Here is an 18,387-nt window from a genome sequence, read left to right as displayed (position 1 = left end):
TGATGAATCCTAGCCCTGAAGCTAGAATGTGCAAGGTAGCATCGCCTTTGTGGTCTGGTTTTAATGAGAGACCCAACAAACATGAGGGAGTGGAACAGGATAGGATGCAAGGGTCCATCTTAATTCATTTTGGAAAATTAAAGTGCTTATTTAGATGACAGAGCAGCATAGCTAGTCTGTGGGGAGAGCAAATAAGCCTCTCTGGTTGCTAAGAGACTCCTAATTTAATCTCCTTCCCTAATCAACACGTGAAACTCAGTATAAAGGAAAGGGAATGAAAGAGATTTTAATAAAACTTTGAAAATCATGCCAAATGATTTTCATGCCAAATAAAGCAACTGGAAAATCTCACCTTTTAGATAGAAAGTCCCATAGGAGGTGAACAACTCCCCTCCCCACGCTTGTATTCCCTACACTGTAGTTGGAAAATAGAAAAGTCCTTGGAAACAGCCTAAAGAGAAGTGAGCATTTCGAGTAAGTCTTTAAAAATCTTTTTCTCCTTAGGTCCTCCCTCCTCTTCATCCTTCGTATCAACCACTATATCTACCTTTGGGGCCTGATTGTCCACCGGAAGAATCGTGATGTTAAAGCAGATCCCATATAGCGTCCCACCGTGCTGGTTACTGACGGAAAAGGCAAACTGGACGTGTCTTGGATGCGGACCTACATCTTGCATGGGTGGCATGTAGGCCACTTTCATATGGTTCACAGCGTGCTGCAAAGCAAATCAAGACAGACATGTGGGTACCGACTGCCAGGATCAGAGACATTTAAAGACCTGGGGCTAAGAGACCCATCGGGTTAACTTAATATGGAAGATTGCAAACACTTCCATCATCAATACAAAGCTCTATCTTACAAATCACATTTTCTAAAAATGGGAGGAAAAAGAACAAAGAAATTAAGAAAAACTATGGCAAGGGCTTAAAGTCAGCCAACTCTATAAAAGACAGGAACCTTGAATTCCAGCCCTATTCCACCATGAAGGAGCTGTGTGATATTGATCAAGCTACTTAAACTTCTGAGGCCCACGCACCCTGGAGCCCGAGCTCCACAAGAAAAGCCACTGCAATGAGAAGCCTATGCACCCCAAGTAGAGAGCAGCCCCTGCTCACCACAAATAGAGAAAAGCCTGTGCAGCCATGAAGTTCCAGCACAGCCAAGAGTAAATAATTAAATAAATAAAGTTATGAGGCCCCTGTTTCCTTATCTATAAAATAAATAAGGTAATAAAATAATAGAACTCATCATGAGAGTTGGCATATTCATTTCCCACTTCTAACTACCATGTCACAAAGAGTTAGATATGATTTAGAGACTGAACAATAAACTGCAGTGAGATTCAACATATTGAACCTTAAACCTTAAACATATTGAACCTTGAACCTGAGGCGTAGCTGCTGCCTAAGCACTCATTATTACTGTCACCCCACTCAGGTCTTCAGAATATAGAACCATAGGAATAGGGAGAAGGTTAAGGAAGGATTTTGGAAAGCAGTATATTATGGGTTGAATTATGTCCCCCATACAATTAGTTAAGATAAGGCTGTACTGGAATAAAGTGGCCCTTAATCCTACATAACTTGTGTCCTCATAAGAAGAGACAAGGGAGAACACAGCCACGGGGTGACAGAAGCAGAGAGTGGAGTGATCATCTACAAGCCAAGGAATGTAAGATTCCCAGCAAACCACTAGTTGCTGGGAAGAGAAAAGGGAAGACACTCCCACCCCACCCATGAACAAGGTTTTGGAGGATGGTATCCCTGCTGACACCCTGACTTCAGACTTCTCGCCTCCAGAACTATAAGACTGTACATCTCAGTCCTTTAAAGCCACCTAGTCTGTGGTCTTTGCCATAGCAGCCCTAGGAAACTAATATGTAGGTTATTAGATGAACTGAAATTGATAGAATGAAAACATATGCATCAGGTCCCTATATCAGAGCCCTAAACCAGGAACCTAAGTTGATGCAAAAGGCTGTATTGAATTATAATGAGATTTTATTATACAAACATATTCAACTGGATCAAGCATTTTCAAATACATGTCACTTGCTTAATGGGAATGTGCAAGCAGAAAGAATATAGACATCAGGTATTTATTGCTTGTGGCGGATGTCAAAGGCCAAAATCCTCAAGAAAAATGCTAGGAGCACCAGACCTTCTCAGAGGACACTTTCATGTGTTTGTCAACATTTGAGCATAGCATCATACCTGAGTGAAATACTTTAACCCTGGAGCTGCAGGAGTCTTGGTTAGCCTTGGTATGCTGTCCACCATGAACAATTTCCCAGCATCTAAGTGTCTAAAGAAAAATACAAAAGAACACATAAGCTAATTTTCCAGGTAAAAATTAAGTCACACATTAGCCTGCAACCACATTTTCTAAAGCTAAAAGTGCTCATTGTCAGAAGAAATCAAATGTTCCATCTTTATATTCTCTCTTTATATCAGGGGCAGGGACTTAAGACTTACTAGCCTTAAGTCTAGTATCATGAATGCCATTCTCATCCTAACTATAAAAAGTATGTACAAAATTTCTGCTCTGACATGATGAAAGGGAATCTAACTACAATGAAATGCTGTTAGATACTCATCCTAAAAACATTTACTCACTATCATTTAGTACATAATTAAAGCCTAAGGTATATTCATGGCACTTTCTGGATTGGAATCATAGAATATGACCATTTTTGTAGCCTGAGATATCTAAAAATAAAGCTATGAAGACTCAGTAAATTGTACCTAAAAGAAAAAAGCATTCTCTTTAGAAAAAGGGATTAAAGACTGTTTTCAGCCTACTTTAGCTAAAGACACTGCAAGTTGCAGGCCATTTACGTATTAACACAGCCTTTGAGGAAGGCAGAGACAAGTTTGAGATTAGAATTAATGCTGAACTGAATATAAGTTCATGTCTGACTAACAAAGCAAGTGAACTAAAGACTACACAGTGACACTTTCAACTCAATCCTAGAACACAACTTTCAACTAATAGCCCAAGTGATGACTTTTCATAGAGATACCTGCGGCTGGAGGAGAAAAATGGAGGAGTGGTTACTGTATAGAGCAGCTCCCTGTCTTGTGATTCTGTATCTATAAAATGTAGATGTTTCTTAGTGATGTAGGCCACCTCCGTTTCCTTGACAACTAAATGCCGAGAAACTCCAGGAGCCTCTTTTGGAAGCTGGTCATTTACTGGAGTGACATGGATTGTCACCACCTGGAGAGAAATTATCTGTATCATTAATTTGAAATACCAAAAGGACACCAGAAAAAAGACACTCCACTATCATCCGATCAACTATGATTTTCAAAAATTTTATAATACACTTCCAGTGAAAAAGTTCAGGAGCTATTAAGAGCATGAGCTAAAAATGGATCATTCTCCATCCATGTTTCACTGTATCTTAAGAATACAATTATCACAATTACATTTAATGCAGTCCTGAGTACTATCAAATGGGCATACAGTGCACAAAATACATTCCTGGTTTTATTTTTTGTTGTTGCTGTTCAGCCACTGTCTTTTCTAACTCTTTGTGACCCCAATGACTATAGCATGCCAGGCTCCTCTATCCTCCACTGTCTCCAGGAATTTGCTCAGATTCATGTCCACTGAGTCTGTGATGCCATCTAACCATCTCATCCTATGCCACCCTCTTTTCCTTTTGCCTTCAGTCTTTCCCAGAATCAGGGTCTTTTCCAATGAGTCAGTTCTTATCAGGTGGCCAAAGTAGTGGGCCTTCAACTTCAGTAACAGACCTTCCAATAAATATTCAGGGTTGATGTCCTTTAGGATTCACTGGTTTGATCTCCTTGCAGACCAAGGGACTCTCAAGAGTCTCCTCCAGCACCACAGTTTGAAAGCATCAGGTTTTACTTTTACATCTCTCTTTACCAACAGCCTGGTCTTTCTCTTCCTCCTTCCACTCTGTCATAATTCCTTGAAACCTTGACATAACTTTTGGTTCCTCTTTTTCTACCCACACAGAACACATCACTAAGTCCTAGAGTTTGTATTTATAAATTTTTCGAAACAGTAACCACATCCTCCTCCCCAGCTGTAAGCCCCACTATTCCTGATCTTGCTCCAGCTTGCATAATTTCTTCCTTGTATCATCGTAACAGCTTTCCATCAGCCCTAATTTCAATAACGAATCTTGACTTTCCATACCTCTAGTCTTATCTTTAAAAAAACACAAGCAAAATCAGGTTATTCACGTCCTTAAAGATCTAAAAAAAGATACAAATGAAGTTATCTACAAAACAGAAATAGACCCACAGACATATAAAACAAATATATGGTTACCAAAGGGGAAAGGCGAGGGAGGGATAAATTAGGAGGCTGGGATGAACATATATACACTACTATATGTAAAATAGATAACCACCAAGAACCTACTGTATAGCACCGGGAACTATTCTCAGTAGTTTTTAATCTATCCAGGAAAAGAATCTGAAAAAGAATACATGTGTGTGCTCAGTCATGTCTGACTGTGTGTGACCCTATGGACTATAGCCTGCCAGACTCCCCTGTCCACAGGTTTCTCCCAGCAAGGATACTGGAGTGGTTTGCCATTTCCTCCACGAAGGGGTCTTCCCAACCCAGGGACTGAACCCACGTCTCCTGTATCTTATGCATTGGCAGGTGGATTCTTTACCCCTGAGCCACCTGGGAAGCCCCTGAAAAAGAATATATATACATAAATATGTGTAACTGAATCACTTGCTGTATACCTGAAATTAAAACAACACTTTAACTATACTTCAGTAAAAAATTTTTAAAACAAGAAAGTAAAAAGGAAATCTTAAACAACCACCCAGGAGGGATAGAATTACTCAAACTCCCTAGCATGGTATTCAAGACCCTTCACAGTTTGGACACACTTTTTAACTTTGTCTTCTGCTACCTTTTAACATTAATCTAGCACCCTGCTTGCACAAAGCAGACCCAGTCCTGGTTCCCAGACACACCTCTATGCTCTGGACCATGCTGTTTCTTCACTCTGGAATGCTCTTCTCCTGTTTTCTCTAGCAACTCGATTCTTTCGTACTCTTGAAGGTTCTTCTTGAAATGTTTTCCAGTTTCTCAGTTGGATTTCATTTTCTCAAATTTTCATTATCCCTTGACAAACACTATAATTTCATTGTCTTGCATTATTAGTTTGTAGTTTACAAGTGGTCTCTCCTAGACTGTAAGTTCCACAAGAGGAGGATCACAGTATAGTCCACATGGAATGTGCCAGTGAATGGACAGTCCTGAGTATTCCACTTGGTAATTACTATCTTGAACAAGTCATTCAACTTTTTTGATTGTCCATTTTCTTATCTATAAATTAGGCATAATATCAGCTCCACCACATCTAGCATGGTATTTTGTAGGTAGGAGGCACTTTATCACGTTTTCTCACTGAATGAGTCTACATGTCCTGTTTGTGATGTTACGAGTTTTATCAAACATTCACAGCTTTAGATCTTGCAAGGAGGGCAAGGAGATTTTGCCAAACAGTTTTTATCATCACTTTTTTCTTTTTTTAGAATAATCCATGCCTGGTTGGAAGAAAGCAATTACTCTCCCTTGAAACGGAACATTTGCTTGGCATCATGAAAGCCTTACGCATGAAAGCATTAATATTTGTCTCCTGGTTTTGATTATTTAATATTGTCACTGAAACACAGATCAGCAATGCCAATTTTTTCTAAGAAAGTGGTGTTCACAAGAACCAATTTGAAAATGAAGAGAATTCCTTTTTAAAATTAACATACAAAGCAAAAATTAAAACATAGTTTAAGCTTTTGCTATAATATAAAAAAGACTGGAACATCAGCTCAGCCACCTACAAGCTTTTGCTGCCTGGGGCAAATCATTTAACCCCTTTGGGGCTCAGTTTTTCTGTCTGCCCATTGGGAATAATAAGAATGGCTACTACAATGAAGTGTTGTTAGGATCAAACAAGATATCTGACATCACAGAAAGTACCTGATGGTAGGTGCTCAATAAATCAATTCCCTATCTCCATTCTTCATCACTTTTAGAAAAGCATATAGCATATTTCTTTGAGCCCCTTTTTTTTGGGGTGGGGGGGAAGGCAAGAATACTGGAGTGAGTTGCCATCCCCTTCTCCAGGAGATCTTCTCAACCCAGGGATTGCATCCAGGTCTCCTGCAAACACTTTACCGTCTGAGCCACCAGGGAAGTCAGAGAAGTCAGCTTCCCTGGTGGCTCAGATGGTAAAGCATCTGCCTGCAATGAGGGAGACCTGGGTTCAATCCCCGGGTTGGGAAGATCTCCTGGAGAAGGAAACGGCAACCCACTCCAGTATTCTTGCCTGGAGAATCCCAGGGATGGAGGAGCCTGGTAGGCTACAGCCCATGGGGTCGCAAAGAGTCGGACACGACTGAGCCACTTCACTTCACTTCACTTCATAGCATATTTACTACTCCATTATGAAGTACTTCAATAATTAAAAACTAAACCCAGTTATCAAAATAATGGCACACAATGACAGTCATTTCTCTAGTTTCCTGGAATCTACGTCATAATTTTTTTTTTCCAATTATAGTTTTTTGCTAATCTACAAAGTTCAGAAATTCTCTATGGGACCTCCCAGTCATGGTGTGGATCAGTGAGGCTCCACATAATTGAAAAACTGGATTTAATAAGGAAACAATACTTATTGTACATTCAAAGAGACCATTTTCTATGCAAATTTATTCTCTAGTGTGCTCTTTGTACAAAAAGAATGTACAAGCAATGCTTTTTTATACCCCGGTAGTAATTCTTGGTGGGCCCATTTTTCAACATGCTTTATGATTGCCTAAGTTGATGTATCTTTACATATTTATGCATGTCCAAATAATTACTGTCTGTGTGTATTCTGTGGGTGAGAAAAAATCCAATTTTAACAAACTCCATAGAGAAATAAACTGTTCTCATTCTTACTGAAATCTGGTTGTAAAAAAGACCTAATTAAATAGCCATTCCCACACAGTGGAAAACTAGAGTCCATACCGGTCACTGGGCTCTTGCCTGCTGCCTTCCTCACATGCCTCCAGTCTACTTAAGGCCACAAGCACCCACAGACAGACTGGTGGGAAATCAGAACATAAAGAAATAAATCAGTATATAAAATGACAGTGACTAACCTTGACCCTCAGAATACACGTCACAATATGACACTCCACCAGCTAGTATCTACCTTTCTTGTGGACCTGGATTTTTGATCCCTTCTCTGCTCTGAGGTTTGATTCCTATCTGATTCCTTCTTCTTCATCTTCCTTTGAGATTGTGTGTGTGCAAGCTAAGTTACCTCAGTCGTGTCTGACTCCTTGCGAACCTATGGACTATAGCCCTCCAGGCTCCTCTGTCCATGGGATTCTCTAGGCAAGAATACTGGAGGAGGATGCCACACCCTCCCCTCCAGGGGATGTTCCTGACCCAGGAATCAAATCTGCATCTCTATGTCTCCTGTATTGGTAGGTAAGTTCTTTACCACTAGCACCACCTGGGAAGCCGATCCTTTGAGATTTTCAATGCAATTTTTCACCCACAACAATTATCACTTCAGTTCAATTCAATTCACTCACTCAGTTGTGTCTGACTCTTTGTGACCGCATGGACTGTAGAAGGCCAGGCTTCACTATACATCACCAACCCCCAGAGCTTGCTCAAACTCATGTCCATTGTGTCAGTGATGCCATCCAACCATCTAATCCTCTGTTGTCCCCTTCTTCTCCTGCCTTCAATCTTTCCCAGCATCAGGGTCTTTCCAAATGAGTTATTTCTTTGCATCAGAAGGCCATGGTATTGGAGTTTCAGCATCAGTCCTTCCAATGAATATTCAGGACTGATTTCCTTTAGGATTGACTGGTTAGATCTCATTGCTGTCCAAGGGACTCTCAAGAGTCTTCTCCAACACCAGTTCAAAAGCATCAATTCTTGGGCACTCAGCTTTCTTTATAGTCCAACTCTCACATCTATACATAACTACTGGAAAAATCATAGCTTTGTCAGCAAAGTAATACCTGTGCTTTTTGATATGCTCTCTAGGTTGGTGATAGCTTTTCTTCCAAGGACAAAGTATCTTCTAATGTCATGGCTGCAGTCACCATCTGCAGTGATTTTGGAGCCCCATAAAATAAAGTCTGTCCCTGTTTCCATTGTTTCCCCATCTATTTGCCATGGAGTGATGAGACCAGATGCCCCGATCTTAGTTTTTTGAATGTTGAGTTTTAAGCCAACTTTTTCACCTTCCTCTTTCACTTTCGTTAAGAGGCTCTTTAGTTCTTCTTCGTTTTCTGCCATAAGGGCAGTGTCATCTGTGTATCTGAGGTTATTGATATTCCTCCCAGCAATCTTGATTCCAGCAGACCTGGGTCACAGAGCGTGTGGCATAAGCCCTCTTGGAGGAGGTCACCATTAACCCCACCGTAGAGCCACCGAGCAGACGACCCACAACAGCAGAACAATTATACCAAATAAATTCTGGCACTGGAATTATATCCAATGCTAGTTTTGTGCACTCCACTCTCCGATCTGACTTCTGATAAATGCCCATCCCAGCTGCCTGTTCTCTCCACTGGTCACATTACGTTTCCTTCCTCCCACTTCACACACAGGCCTTTGTGGCATCTGCTTCCTTTCTTTCAGTTTCTTAGTTCTCTTTCTTCTATTCTTATGTTTGGCTCTCTATTTTACTGCTAACATTATGCTCTCCTAGACTAAGACCTCAAGTCTAAGCTTTATAAAGCTCTCTACTGAGAAGAATAAAGAAGAAAATATTTTCCTTTTATGGTCTGCTTTATTGAGGACTACTCTACATACAATGAACTGCATTCAATTTAAGTCTATAATCTGATGAGTTTTGACAATCACATATACCTGTGAAATCACCACCGCAATTAAGATACATAATAACTCCTATGGATTTGCTCTTTTTCTTGGTTGGTTGGTTGGTTTGATGGTATTTCATTGTATAGATATACCATAGTCTTTTAAACCAGTCTTCTGCTGATGAGTATTTTGGATACTGATACAAGCAACTCTACACTTAATAATCTAAGAAAATATTTTTCACAAGCAAATTGAGTAAGTGAGGCTTTATTTGGCAACAGTCATTATAACCAAGATGGAAAGAGAGAGGGGCTCCTGGCTAACACTTTGTTGATGGGTAGGTAGATTGCTCAGTAGGACTATCCACATGGGAAGGATGAGAGGAGGTAAGGGGCATCTCCGCTTATGCAACTTCCTCCCTGCTTTGACCAGAAATTTACATGAGAAAATCTTTGGTCCCTGCCCCTTTGAAAGGAAGAATTCTAACAGTATGGCTGAAAAAATCCAGGGCTTGAGTTTAATCTTCAGTGACCCAGGAACCTTCTGATCACAAAAGTTCCAATCAAGTAACCATTTCATCTGGTCTTGTAGTTGAACAGCTGAAAGTTACATTTTGTTGAATATTTGAAATACATTTTTATCTATTGGACATGACTAGATACTTGTACAAATTGGAAGATGCAATCATCAAACAGACCAGGTAATTATTTGCATTCCTTAAGAATCAGAGTTTCAGTGATGATATAATTATAACATAGAAACTCTTACCAGCACACACATATACAAAATAATTGTTTTGTTTTTATACACCACACTAATTCCTGAAAATGTTGAAAACTAAAGCTTTACACTTATTACCTCCCTATCTCACTTCTTCCCCAGTCCCTGCCAAATGGTTGGGTCTTCTTATTTCCTCCCAGTTTCATTACAAGTTGAAAGAATCAGTTAGTTTTTAAATCAACATACAATTCTTGGGGTTCTACTCTGAGGCAGGTACCAAGATCTGAAGACACAGAGATAAATATATCAGAATCCCTGTCATTAATGAGCTCACCATTGATCCAATAAAATAAGTAATGGTCTCACATTATAGTAACTTGGTATCAGATCATGTAAAAGGACCAGATAGCCAAACCTGGGAAAATGGAAATAAGAGGATCAGAGAAGGATTCCTGGAGCAGATGATGTTATAGCTGAGAGCTGGTCCATATCTAGAGAAGCTAAAACTGCTAAAGACCAGAAGAGGGAGAGTTGGGGAAAACAAACCAACAAGCAAACAACTAGATGAATCCTACTCAACATATTGCTTCTGTATCAATGAATTTGTTTTTGTTGTTTAGTCACTTAGCTATGTTCCACTCTTTGCGACCCCATGGACTGCAGCCCACTAGACTCCTCTGTTCATGGGATTTCCCAAACAAGAACACTGGGGTGGGTTATCATTTCCTTCTCCAGGGGATCTTCCTGACCCAGGGATCAAACCCTTGTCTCCTGCATTGGCAGGCAGATTCTTTACTACCGGCTACCAGGGAAATCCATCCAAATTTTATTTGTCCTCAAATAATTTTCCTCAAAGGATGTGGTTAATTGCTTCTATTCTTAAGAGACCATGTGAGAGATTCAGAGAATAATTTTGAATTCTAGTTCAAAAAAGATGAAGGTTGAAACAAAAGCAATGACAGTGGGGTGGGGTAAGTAGAGATCATTCAGTTCGATTCAGTTCAGTCGCTCAGTCATGTCCGACTCTTTGCGACCCCATGAATCGCAGCACGCCAGGCTTCCCTGTCCATCACCAACTCCCTGAGTTCACTCAAACTCATGCCCATTGAGTCGGTGATGCCATCCAGCCATCTCATCCCCTGTCATCCCCTTCTCCTCCTGCCCCCAATCCCTCCCAGCATCAGAGTCTTTTCCAATGAGTCAACTCTTCGCATGAGGTGGCCAAAGTACTGGAGTTTCAGCTTCAGCATCATTCCTTCCAATGAACACCCAGGACTGATCTCCTTCAGAATGGACTGGTTGGATCTCCTTGCAGTCCAAGGGACTCTCAAGAGTCTTCTCTAACACCACAGTTCAAAAGCATCAATTCTTCAGTGCTCAGCTTTCTTCACAGACCAACTCTCAAATCCATACAAGTAGGGATAGATGAGAGAAATTTCTCAAGTAAATTTAGTAATACTAGCTGACTGATTAGTTATACAGATAACTCAACAGAAAGAGGGTAGGGGTGACTACAGAAATTCCAGTTACAGTGGCTTTGCACAACTTTAGTGAAATAGGCTAAAGGTCTTGTGAACATGTTGAGTTTAAAATAAATGTAGATTGGGTCGTTTATTTTTCTGGAGTTGAGCTGTAGGAGTTGCTTGTATATTTTTGAGATTAGTTGTTTGTCGGTTGCTTCATTTGCTATTATTTTCTCCCATTCTGAAGGCTGTCTTTTCACCTTGCTAATAGTTTCCTTTGATGTGCAGAAGCTTTTAAGGTTAATTAGGTCCCATTTGTTTATTTTTGCTTTTATTTCCAATATTCTGGGAGGTGGGTCATAGAGGATCCTGCTGTGATGTATGTCGGAGAGTGTTTTGCCTATGTTCTCCTCTAGGAGTTTTATAGTTTCTGGTCTTACGTTTAGATCTTTAATCCATTTTGAGTTTATTTTTGTGTATGGTGTTAGAAAGTGGTCCAGTTTCATTCTTTTACAAGTGGTTGACCAGATTTCCCAGCACCACTTGTTAAAGAGATTGTCTTTAATCCATTGTATATTCTTGCCTCCTTTGTCAAAGATAAGGTGTCCATATGTGCGTGGATTTATCTCTGGGCTTTCTATTTTATTCCATTGATCAATATTTCTGTCTTTGTGCCAGTACCATACTGTCTTGATAACTGTGGCTTTGTAGTAGAGCCTGAAGTCAGGTAGGTTGATCCCTCCAGTTCCATTCTTCTTTCTCAAGATCGCTTTGGCTATTCGAGGTTTTTTGTATTTCCATACAAATTGTGAAATTATTTGTTTTAGCTCTGTGAAGAATACTGTTGGTAGCTTGATAGGGATTGCATTGAATCTATAAATTGCTTTGGGTAGTATACTCATTTTCACTATATTGATTCTTCCAATCCATGAACATGGTATATTTCTCCATCTATTAGTGTCCTCTTTGATTTCTTTCACCAGTGTTTTATAGTTTTCTATATATAGGTCTTTAGTTTCTTTAGGTAGATATATTCCTAAGTATTTTATTCTTTCCGTTGCAATGGTGAATGGAATTGTTTCCTTAATTTCTCTTTCTGTTTTCTCATTATTAGTGTATAGGAATGCAAGGGATTTCTGTGTGTTGATTTTATATCCTGCAACTTTACTATAGTCATTGATTATTTCTAGTAATTTTCTGGTGGAATCTTTAGGGTTTTCTATGTAGAGGATCATGTCATCTGCAAATAGTGAGAGTTTTACTTCTTCTTTTCCAATTTGGATTCCTTTTATTTCTTTTTCTGCTCTGATTGCTGTGGCCAAAACTTCCAAAACTATGTTGAATAGTAATGGTGAAAGTGGGCACCCTTGTCTTGTCAAAAAATGGGCCAAAGAACTAAATAGACATTTCTCCAAAGAAGACATACAGATGGCTAACAAACACATGAAAAGATGCTCAACATCACTCATTATCAGAGAAATGCAAATCAAAACCACTATGAGGTACCATTTCACACCAGTCAGAATGGCTGCGATCCAAAAGTCTACAAATAATAAATGCTGGAGAGGGTGTGGAGAAAAGGGAACCCTCTTACACTGTTGGTGGGAATGCAACCTAGTACAGCCACTATGGAGAACAGTGTGGAGATTCCTTAAAAAACTGGAAATAGAACTGCCTTATGATCCAGCAATCCCACTGCTAGGCATACACACTGAGGAAACCAGAAGGGAAAGAGACACGTGTACCCCAATGTTCATCGCAGCACTGTTTATAATAGCCAGGACATGGAAGCAACCTAGATGCCCATCAGCAGATGAATGGATAAGAAAGCTGTGGTACATATACACAATGGAGTATTACTCAGCCATTAAAAAGAATACATTTGAATCAGTTCTAATGAGGTGGATGAAACTGGAGCCTATTATACAGAGTGAAGTAAGCCAGAAGGAAAAACATAAATACAGTATACTAACGCATATATATGGAATTTAGAAAGATGGTAACAATAACTCTGTATACGAGACAGCAAAAGAGACACTGATGTATAGAACAGTCTTATGGACTCTGTGGGAGAGGGAGAGGGTGGGAAGATTTGGGAGAATGGCATTGAAACATGTAAAATATCATGTAGGAAACGAGTTGCCAGTCCAGGTTCGATGCACGATGCTGGATGCTTGGGGCTGGTGCACTGGACGGCCCAGAGGGATGGTATGGGGAGGGAGGAGGGAGGAGGGTTCGGGATGGGGAACACATGTATACCTGTGGCGGATTCATTTTGATATTTGGCAAAACTAATACAATTATGTAAAGTTTAAAAATAAAATAAAATTAGAAAAAAAAATAAAAAATAAATAAATAAATAAATAAAAAATAAATAAATAAATGTAGAGATGTCAGGTAGAGATGTAGGTACACAAGTCTAAGCTGGAGGATATTTAGGAGTCAGAAAGTTGGTGGTACATGAAAACAGCAAAATTCTTTTTCTCCCCATTTCTCTCTTTCTCCCTCCCTCCCTCCTCATGCCTTATTTTTCTTTCTCTCTTTTTCCAACCCTTCCCTTCTTTCTTTTCTCCCTCCCCACTCAACATAGATTAAGAAGATAAATAAAAGCAGAGAAAAATATGATATGATTTTCTTAGAAGCACAACCATAATGGGGAATAAACATGACTGGATCTATAGAATTTAATCTGACTCATTTGTCAAGATTTACAAATAATTTTATTTCAGTACAATTTTCATGACTGTGGTCTTTACTAGAGAAAACTGACATCTATATTTGTGAGTATGAAAAATATGATCTGTAAAATATACAATAGCCAAAAAGTAAAAAGTAGTCCTGAATTTCCTATTTTCAAAAAGGCCTATAGTTTGCTAAAAGTGATATGGTGTTCTAGTCAGAAACATAGCACAGTGGAATGGATATAACAGAAGATGCAGAAATAAATCCTATCAATAGTTTTCATTTTGGACTATCAGATCAAGTAAGATTTCAAGAAAAAAGGAATCAATAAGTGGCACAGTTATATACATTGATGAAAAGAGGAGTTTGTTCTATGAAAAGGAATTTTTTTTTAGTCAATAAGCAGATGAATTGAGAATTTCCTCATTCATTTTTCCATTACTTCTTTTAGCAAGAAGCATCTACCTTCTTCAGTTTCTGAGCCATCCATATCATTCCTCCTGATCATCCCCTTTTGTTGCCTTTATCCTGGCAGACAGATAAATAACGCAATCATCTACGTATTGGCTAATGTCAATGACAGTGACACTATGAGATGATATTATATAACCAATAGGGATCAGGTTCAAAATTTGCTTAGACCCCTACATATGCTAACTTCTAAAATAAGAGGTATAAAAGGCCTGCAAAAAGAACTGTATACAGTGTGTGTCAGTTATTTTCAGAAGACATTTGTCCATCCCTACCACCAACTGCCCTCTCCTCACAAGAAATCTACCCCTTTATAGCTGTCCAGACCCTTCTTTTTCTGTAATTTCTGTAGGATGATGGCTCCTTAAGCCTATTTTTATATTCTGTATATTTAAATAAAATCCTTGAGTGTTAATAAAACTCTTAGTACTTTAAAAGCAACAATAAATAAAAGCAAATATATTCACTGAGTACTTACTAGGTGCCAGAAGGTTTGCATACTCATATGTATTACATCATAAGTAAGTTGTTTTATCTGTTTTACAGATAAGGAAACTGAGGCACAGGTCAGTTAATGCCAAGAACAGGAGAAAAAGACAGTCTAACTACAAAGCCTATATTTTAACCACTACACATAAAATAAAGCAGTGGTTTTTCTTTCTTTTTTTTTTTTTGAGTGTTATGAAGCAAGCAAATCTCATAAGATACTCTTCATATGGGAGGGGGGTTCAGGATGGGGAACATGTGTACACCCTTGGCAGATTCATGTCAATGTATGGCAAAACCAATACAATATTATAAAGTAATTAGCCCCCAGTTGAAATAAATAAATTTATATTAAAAAAAAATTTTTTTAAAGATACTCTTCATAAAAGGGTCCCATAGTTAACTAACTTTGGAAACACAGCATACATGGAAATTTACATAATCCACTTCAGTATTTTGGGGCTTCCCTTGTGGCTCAGCTGGTAAAGAATCCACCTGTAATGAGGTAGACATGGGTTTGATGCCTGGGTTGGGAAGATCCCATGGAGAAGAGAACAGCTGCCCACTCCAGTATTCTGGCCTGAAGAATTCCATGGACTGTATAGTCCATGGGGTTGCAAAGAGTAGGACATGACTGAGTGACTTTCACTTTCTCATAAGTTTGAACAATGTGAACATAAGCTGTTCACGTAAGTCTGGGGGAAAGTAAATATTAAAAAGCAGTTATGTTGCAAGGAAATTGACTTAATTTTGCTTCTTCCTTTGCTCCTCAAACTTTGGAATCTGTTTTCACAGAGTTCCTAATAATATCTTCCAGAACTGATATCTGTGGACAAGATTTTGAGAAAGTGTCCAGAGATGGACTCTTACCTGTGGCACTGAGAGATTTGGAGGTTCGTGGCTGTCCCACAGGACAAATTCAAATGAATCTTCAAAGATTTCTCCACCAAAGTGACGGTAGTAAATGATGCCATTGAACAGATCCCTCTGAATGAAGCCAGGGACTGGATAGCCTATGGAGTCCACAAAATACCACATACTTTTGTAACCATCTGCCAGGTGTTGGGGTAAAATAATTTTGGATTTATCTACAAGTTTTTTCTGCCTAGTATGTTGCATGTACCCAAGGAATATTTTTTTAAGTATAGCTGATTTACAATATTGTGTTAGCTTCAGGTATATAGCAAAGTAATTCATTTTTTTCCAGATTCTTTTCTATTATAGATTATTAGAAGATACTGAATATAGTTCCTTGTGCTATACAGTAAATCCTTTTTGCTTATCAATTTTGTGTATAGTAGTTTGTTTGAGGAATCATTATTAAATGTTCTTATCAAAGCAGGAGGAGAAGGAGGTGACAGCTTAGACGATTAGATGGCATCACTGACTCAATGGACATTAGTTTGAGCGAATTCTGGGAGATAGAGAAAGAAGGGAAGCCTGATGTGCTGCAGTTCATGGGGTCAGTCTCAAAGAGTCAGACACAACTTAGTGACTGAACAACAAAAATCAAAGCTTATAAATAATAAAGCATAAAAATTAAAGTTACTACTTCTGCCTTAGTATATAGAAAAATTAGCATCAGAAAAATATTTTCAAGAAACAGTCTTAAAGTCAGCCAAGATGGCAGAGGAAAGACCCTGAGCTCACTTCCTCTCATGGGCATACCAAAATTACAACTATCTTCAGAACACCCGTCAGTGAAAAAGTCCAGAACATAAACAGAGGAGATCTTCTACAATTGAAGTTATAAAGAAGAAACCACAATAAGGTTGGTAGAAGGAGTAAAGTCACAATATGGTCAAGTTTCATACCCCAGGGTGGGCAATACACATACAGGAGAATAATTACAAGTACAAAGTTTCTCTCAAAGGACTAAGAGTTCCAAGTCTAAGCCCAGGGATCTTGCACTTGGGAAGAGGAGTTTCCAGGGTATTTGACTTTGAGGACCTATAGGGTTATTTTTGATAGTCCCAGACAGCTGGGAGAAATAGAGTGTGTGCATGCATGCTCAGTCATGACTGACTCTTTGTAAACCCCAGGACTGTGTAGACTGCCAGGTTCCTCTGTCCATGGGATTCTCCAGGTAAAACTACTGGAGGGGGTTGCCGTTTCGTCTTCCAGGGGATCTTCCTGACCCATGATCCGTGGGTCTCCTACATCTCCTGCATTGACAGGCAGATTCTTTACCATTGCACCAACTGGGACATGGAGGAAATACAGATATCACTCTTAAAAGGCACACCAAGAATCTCACATGCCTCAGGACACAGGAAAGAAGCAGTAATTTGACAGAAGTCTAGGTCAGAAATTAAAAGACACTTGCTCCTTGGAAGAAAAGCTATGAAAAATCTAGACAGCATATTAAAAAGCAGAGACATGACTTTGCTGACAAAGGTCCATCTAGTCAAAGCTACGGTTTTTCCAATAGTCATGTATGGATGTGAGAGTTGGACCATGAAGAAAGCTGAGCGCCAAAGAACTGATGCTTTTGAACTGTGGTGCTGGTGAAGACTCTTGAGAGTCCCTTGGACTGCAAGGAGAGCAAACCACTCCATCCTAAAGGAAATCAGTCCTGAATATTCACTGGAAGGACTGATGTTGAAGCTGAAATTCCAATACTTTGGCAATGTGATGCAAAGAGCCAACTCACTGAAAAAGACCCTGATCCTGGCAAAGACTGAAGGCAGAAGAGGATGGCAGAGGATGAGATTGGTGGATGGCATCACCGGTTTGATGAACGAGTTTGAGCAAGGTTTGGGAGTTGATGATACATAGGGAACCCTGGCGTGCTACAGTCCATGGGGTCACAAAGAGTTGGACACGACTGAGAGATTGAACTGAACTGAACTGAACTGGACTGAACTTGACTATGCTGGACTGAACTGAACTGGACTGGACTGAACTGAAGTGGACTGAACTGGGTCAGAACCACTTGCTTGTCCAGGAGAACCTTCTGGAGAGACAGGAGTTAACCACAGTTCACTCTGGGGGACACAGATACTGGCAGCAGTCATTTTGGAGAACCTGTTCTACCACACAGACACTGGCTCTAGCAAGCACCATTGTGGAATCCTCCCTCTAGCTTATTAGGGCTAAAACCAAGCCCCATTCCAGCCCATAGGCCTGGGGGCTCCAGTGCTGGGATGCCTCAGGCCAAGCAACTAACTGGGTAGGGACACAACCTCACTCAGGCTGTCTTAAGACCTCCTGAGCCAACAGTTGCCTCTGGACACAGCTATGCCCACCAGAGAGTGCAGGACCCAGCACCAGCCATCTCTGGGTAGACACCAACTCCAGAATAGCCTGGACCCCAGACCCAATCTCCAGGGAGCCTACTGTAGCCTCTGAAGTAGTTGTATCCACCACTGGACAGGTAATAACTGCATAAAACCACAAATATGCAGCCTGCAAACACATCCTGACCAACTGGACCATGGTCCTGTCCACTAGCAAACCAACACAAGCTTCAGGACTCCCCAGACCCTGCATTCAACAGCATTAGGAAGTAGTCCCGTGCACCAGTGATGCAAAACCAGCTCTAGGACCCCTAGGTCCTGTAACTAGACTCGAGTATCTGACTCTGCTTGCCAGTGGGCCACACTAGCCCTAAGACCTGGTTCTACCCACCATTGGGTGGTAACAGCCCCAGAGTCTCCTGGATCTTGACCCAACAGTGCCACCTTGTGACCCAGTCCCACCAACCAGCAGCCAGCAACCTCCACACAACGCA

The 18,387-nt window shown here is 40.0% G+C and overlaps 1 protein-coding gene across 12 annotated transcripts in view; it reads right to left on the bottom strand.

Moving 5' to 3' along the window:
- Window positions 1-18,387, bottom strand: part of FREM1 (FRAS1 related extracellular matrix 1) — a 222,435-nt gene that overhangs the window by 97,637 nt on the left and 106,411 nt on the right. For all 12 annotated transcript variants that reach the window (XR_015169535.1, XR_015169536.1, XR_015169534.1 and 9 more), the window contains exons 10-13: window positions 15,525-15,667; window positions 3,023-3,219; window positions 2,214-2,304; window positions 548-715 (exon numbers count right to left, since the gene is read on the bottom strand). Coding sequence is in view for 6 of the 12 variants with exons in the window: in XM_086415068.1 (XP_086271194.1) it covers window positions 548-715; window positions 2,214-2,304; window positions 3,023-3,219; window positions 15,525-15,667 (599 nt within the window). In the remaining 6 variants the exon portion in view is untranslated. The remainder of the gene's footprint in view (window positions 1-547; window positions 716-2,213; window positions 2,305-3,022; window positions 3,220-15,524; window positions 15,668-18,387) is intronic.

This window comes from Bos grunniens, chromosome 8 (assembly GCF_055505025.1).
Source record: "Bos grunniens cultivar Pamir isolate PY7600 chromosome 8, Bosgru_T2T1.0, whole genome shotgun sequence".
In the NCBI taxonomy this organism is placed as follows: Eukaryota; Metazoa; Chordata; class Mammalia; order Artiodactyla; family Bovidae; genus Bos; species Bos grunniens.
The sequence above is the reverse complement of the archived record's forward strand: the minus strand, read 5'-3'. Positions and strand labels throughout refer to the sequence as shown.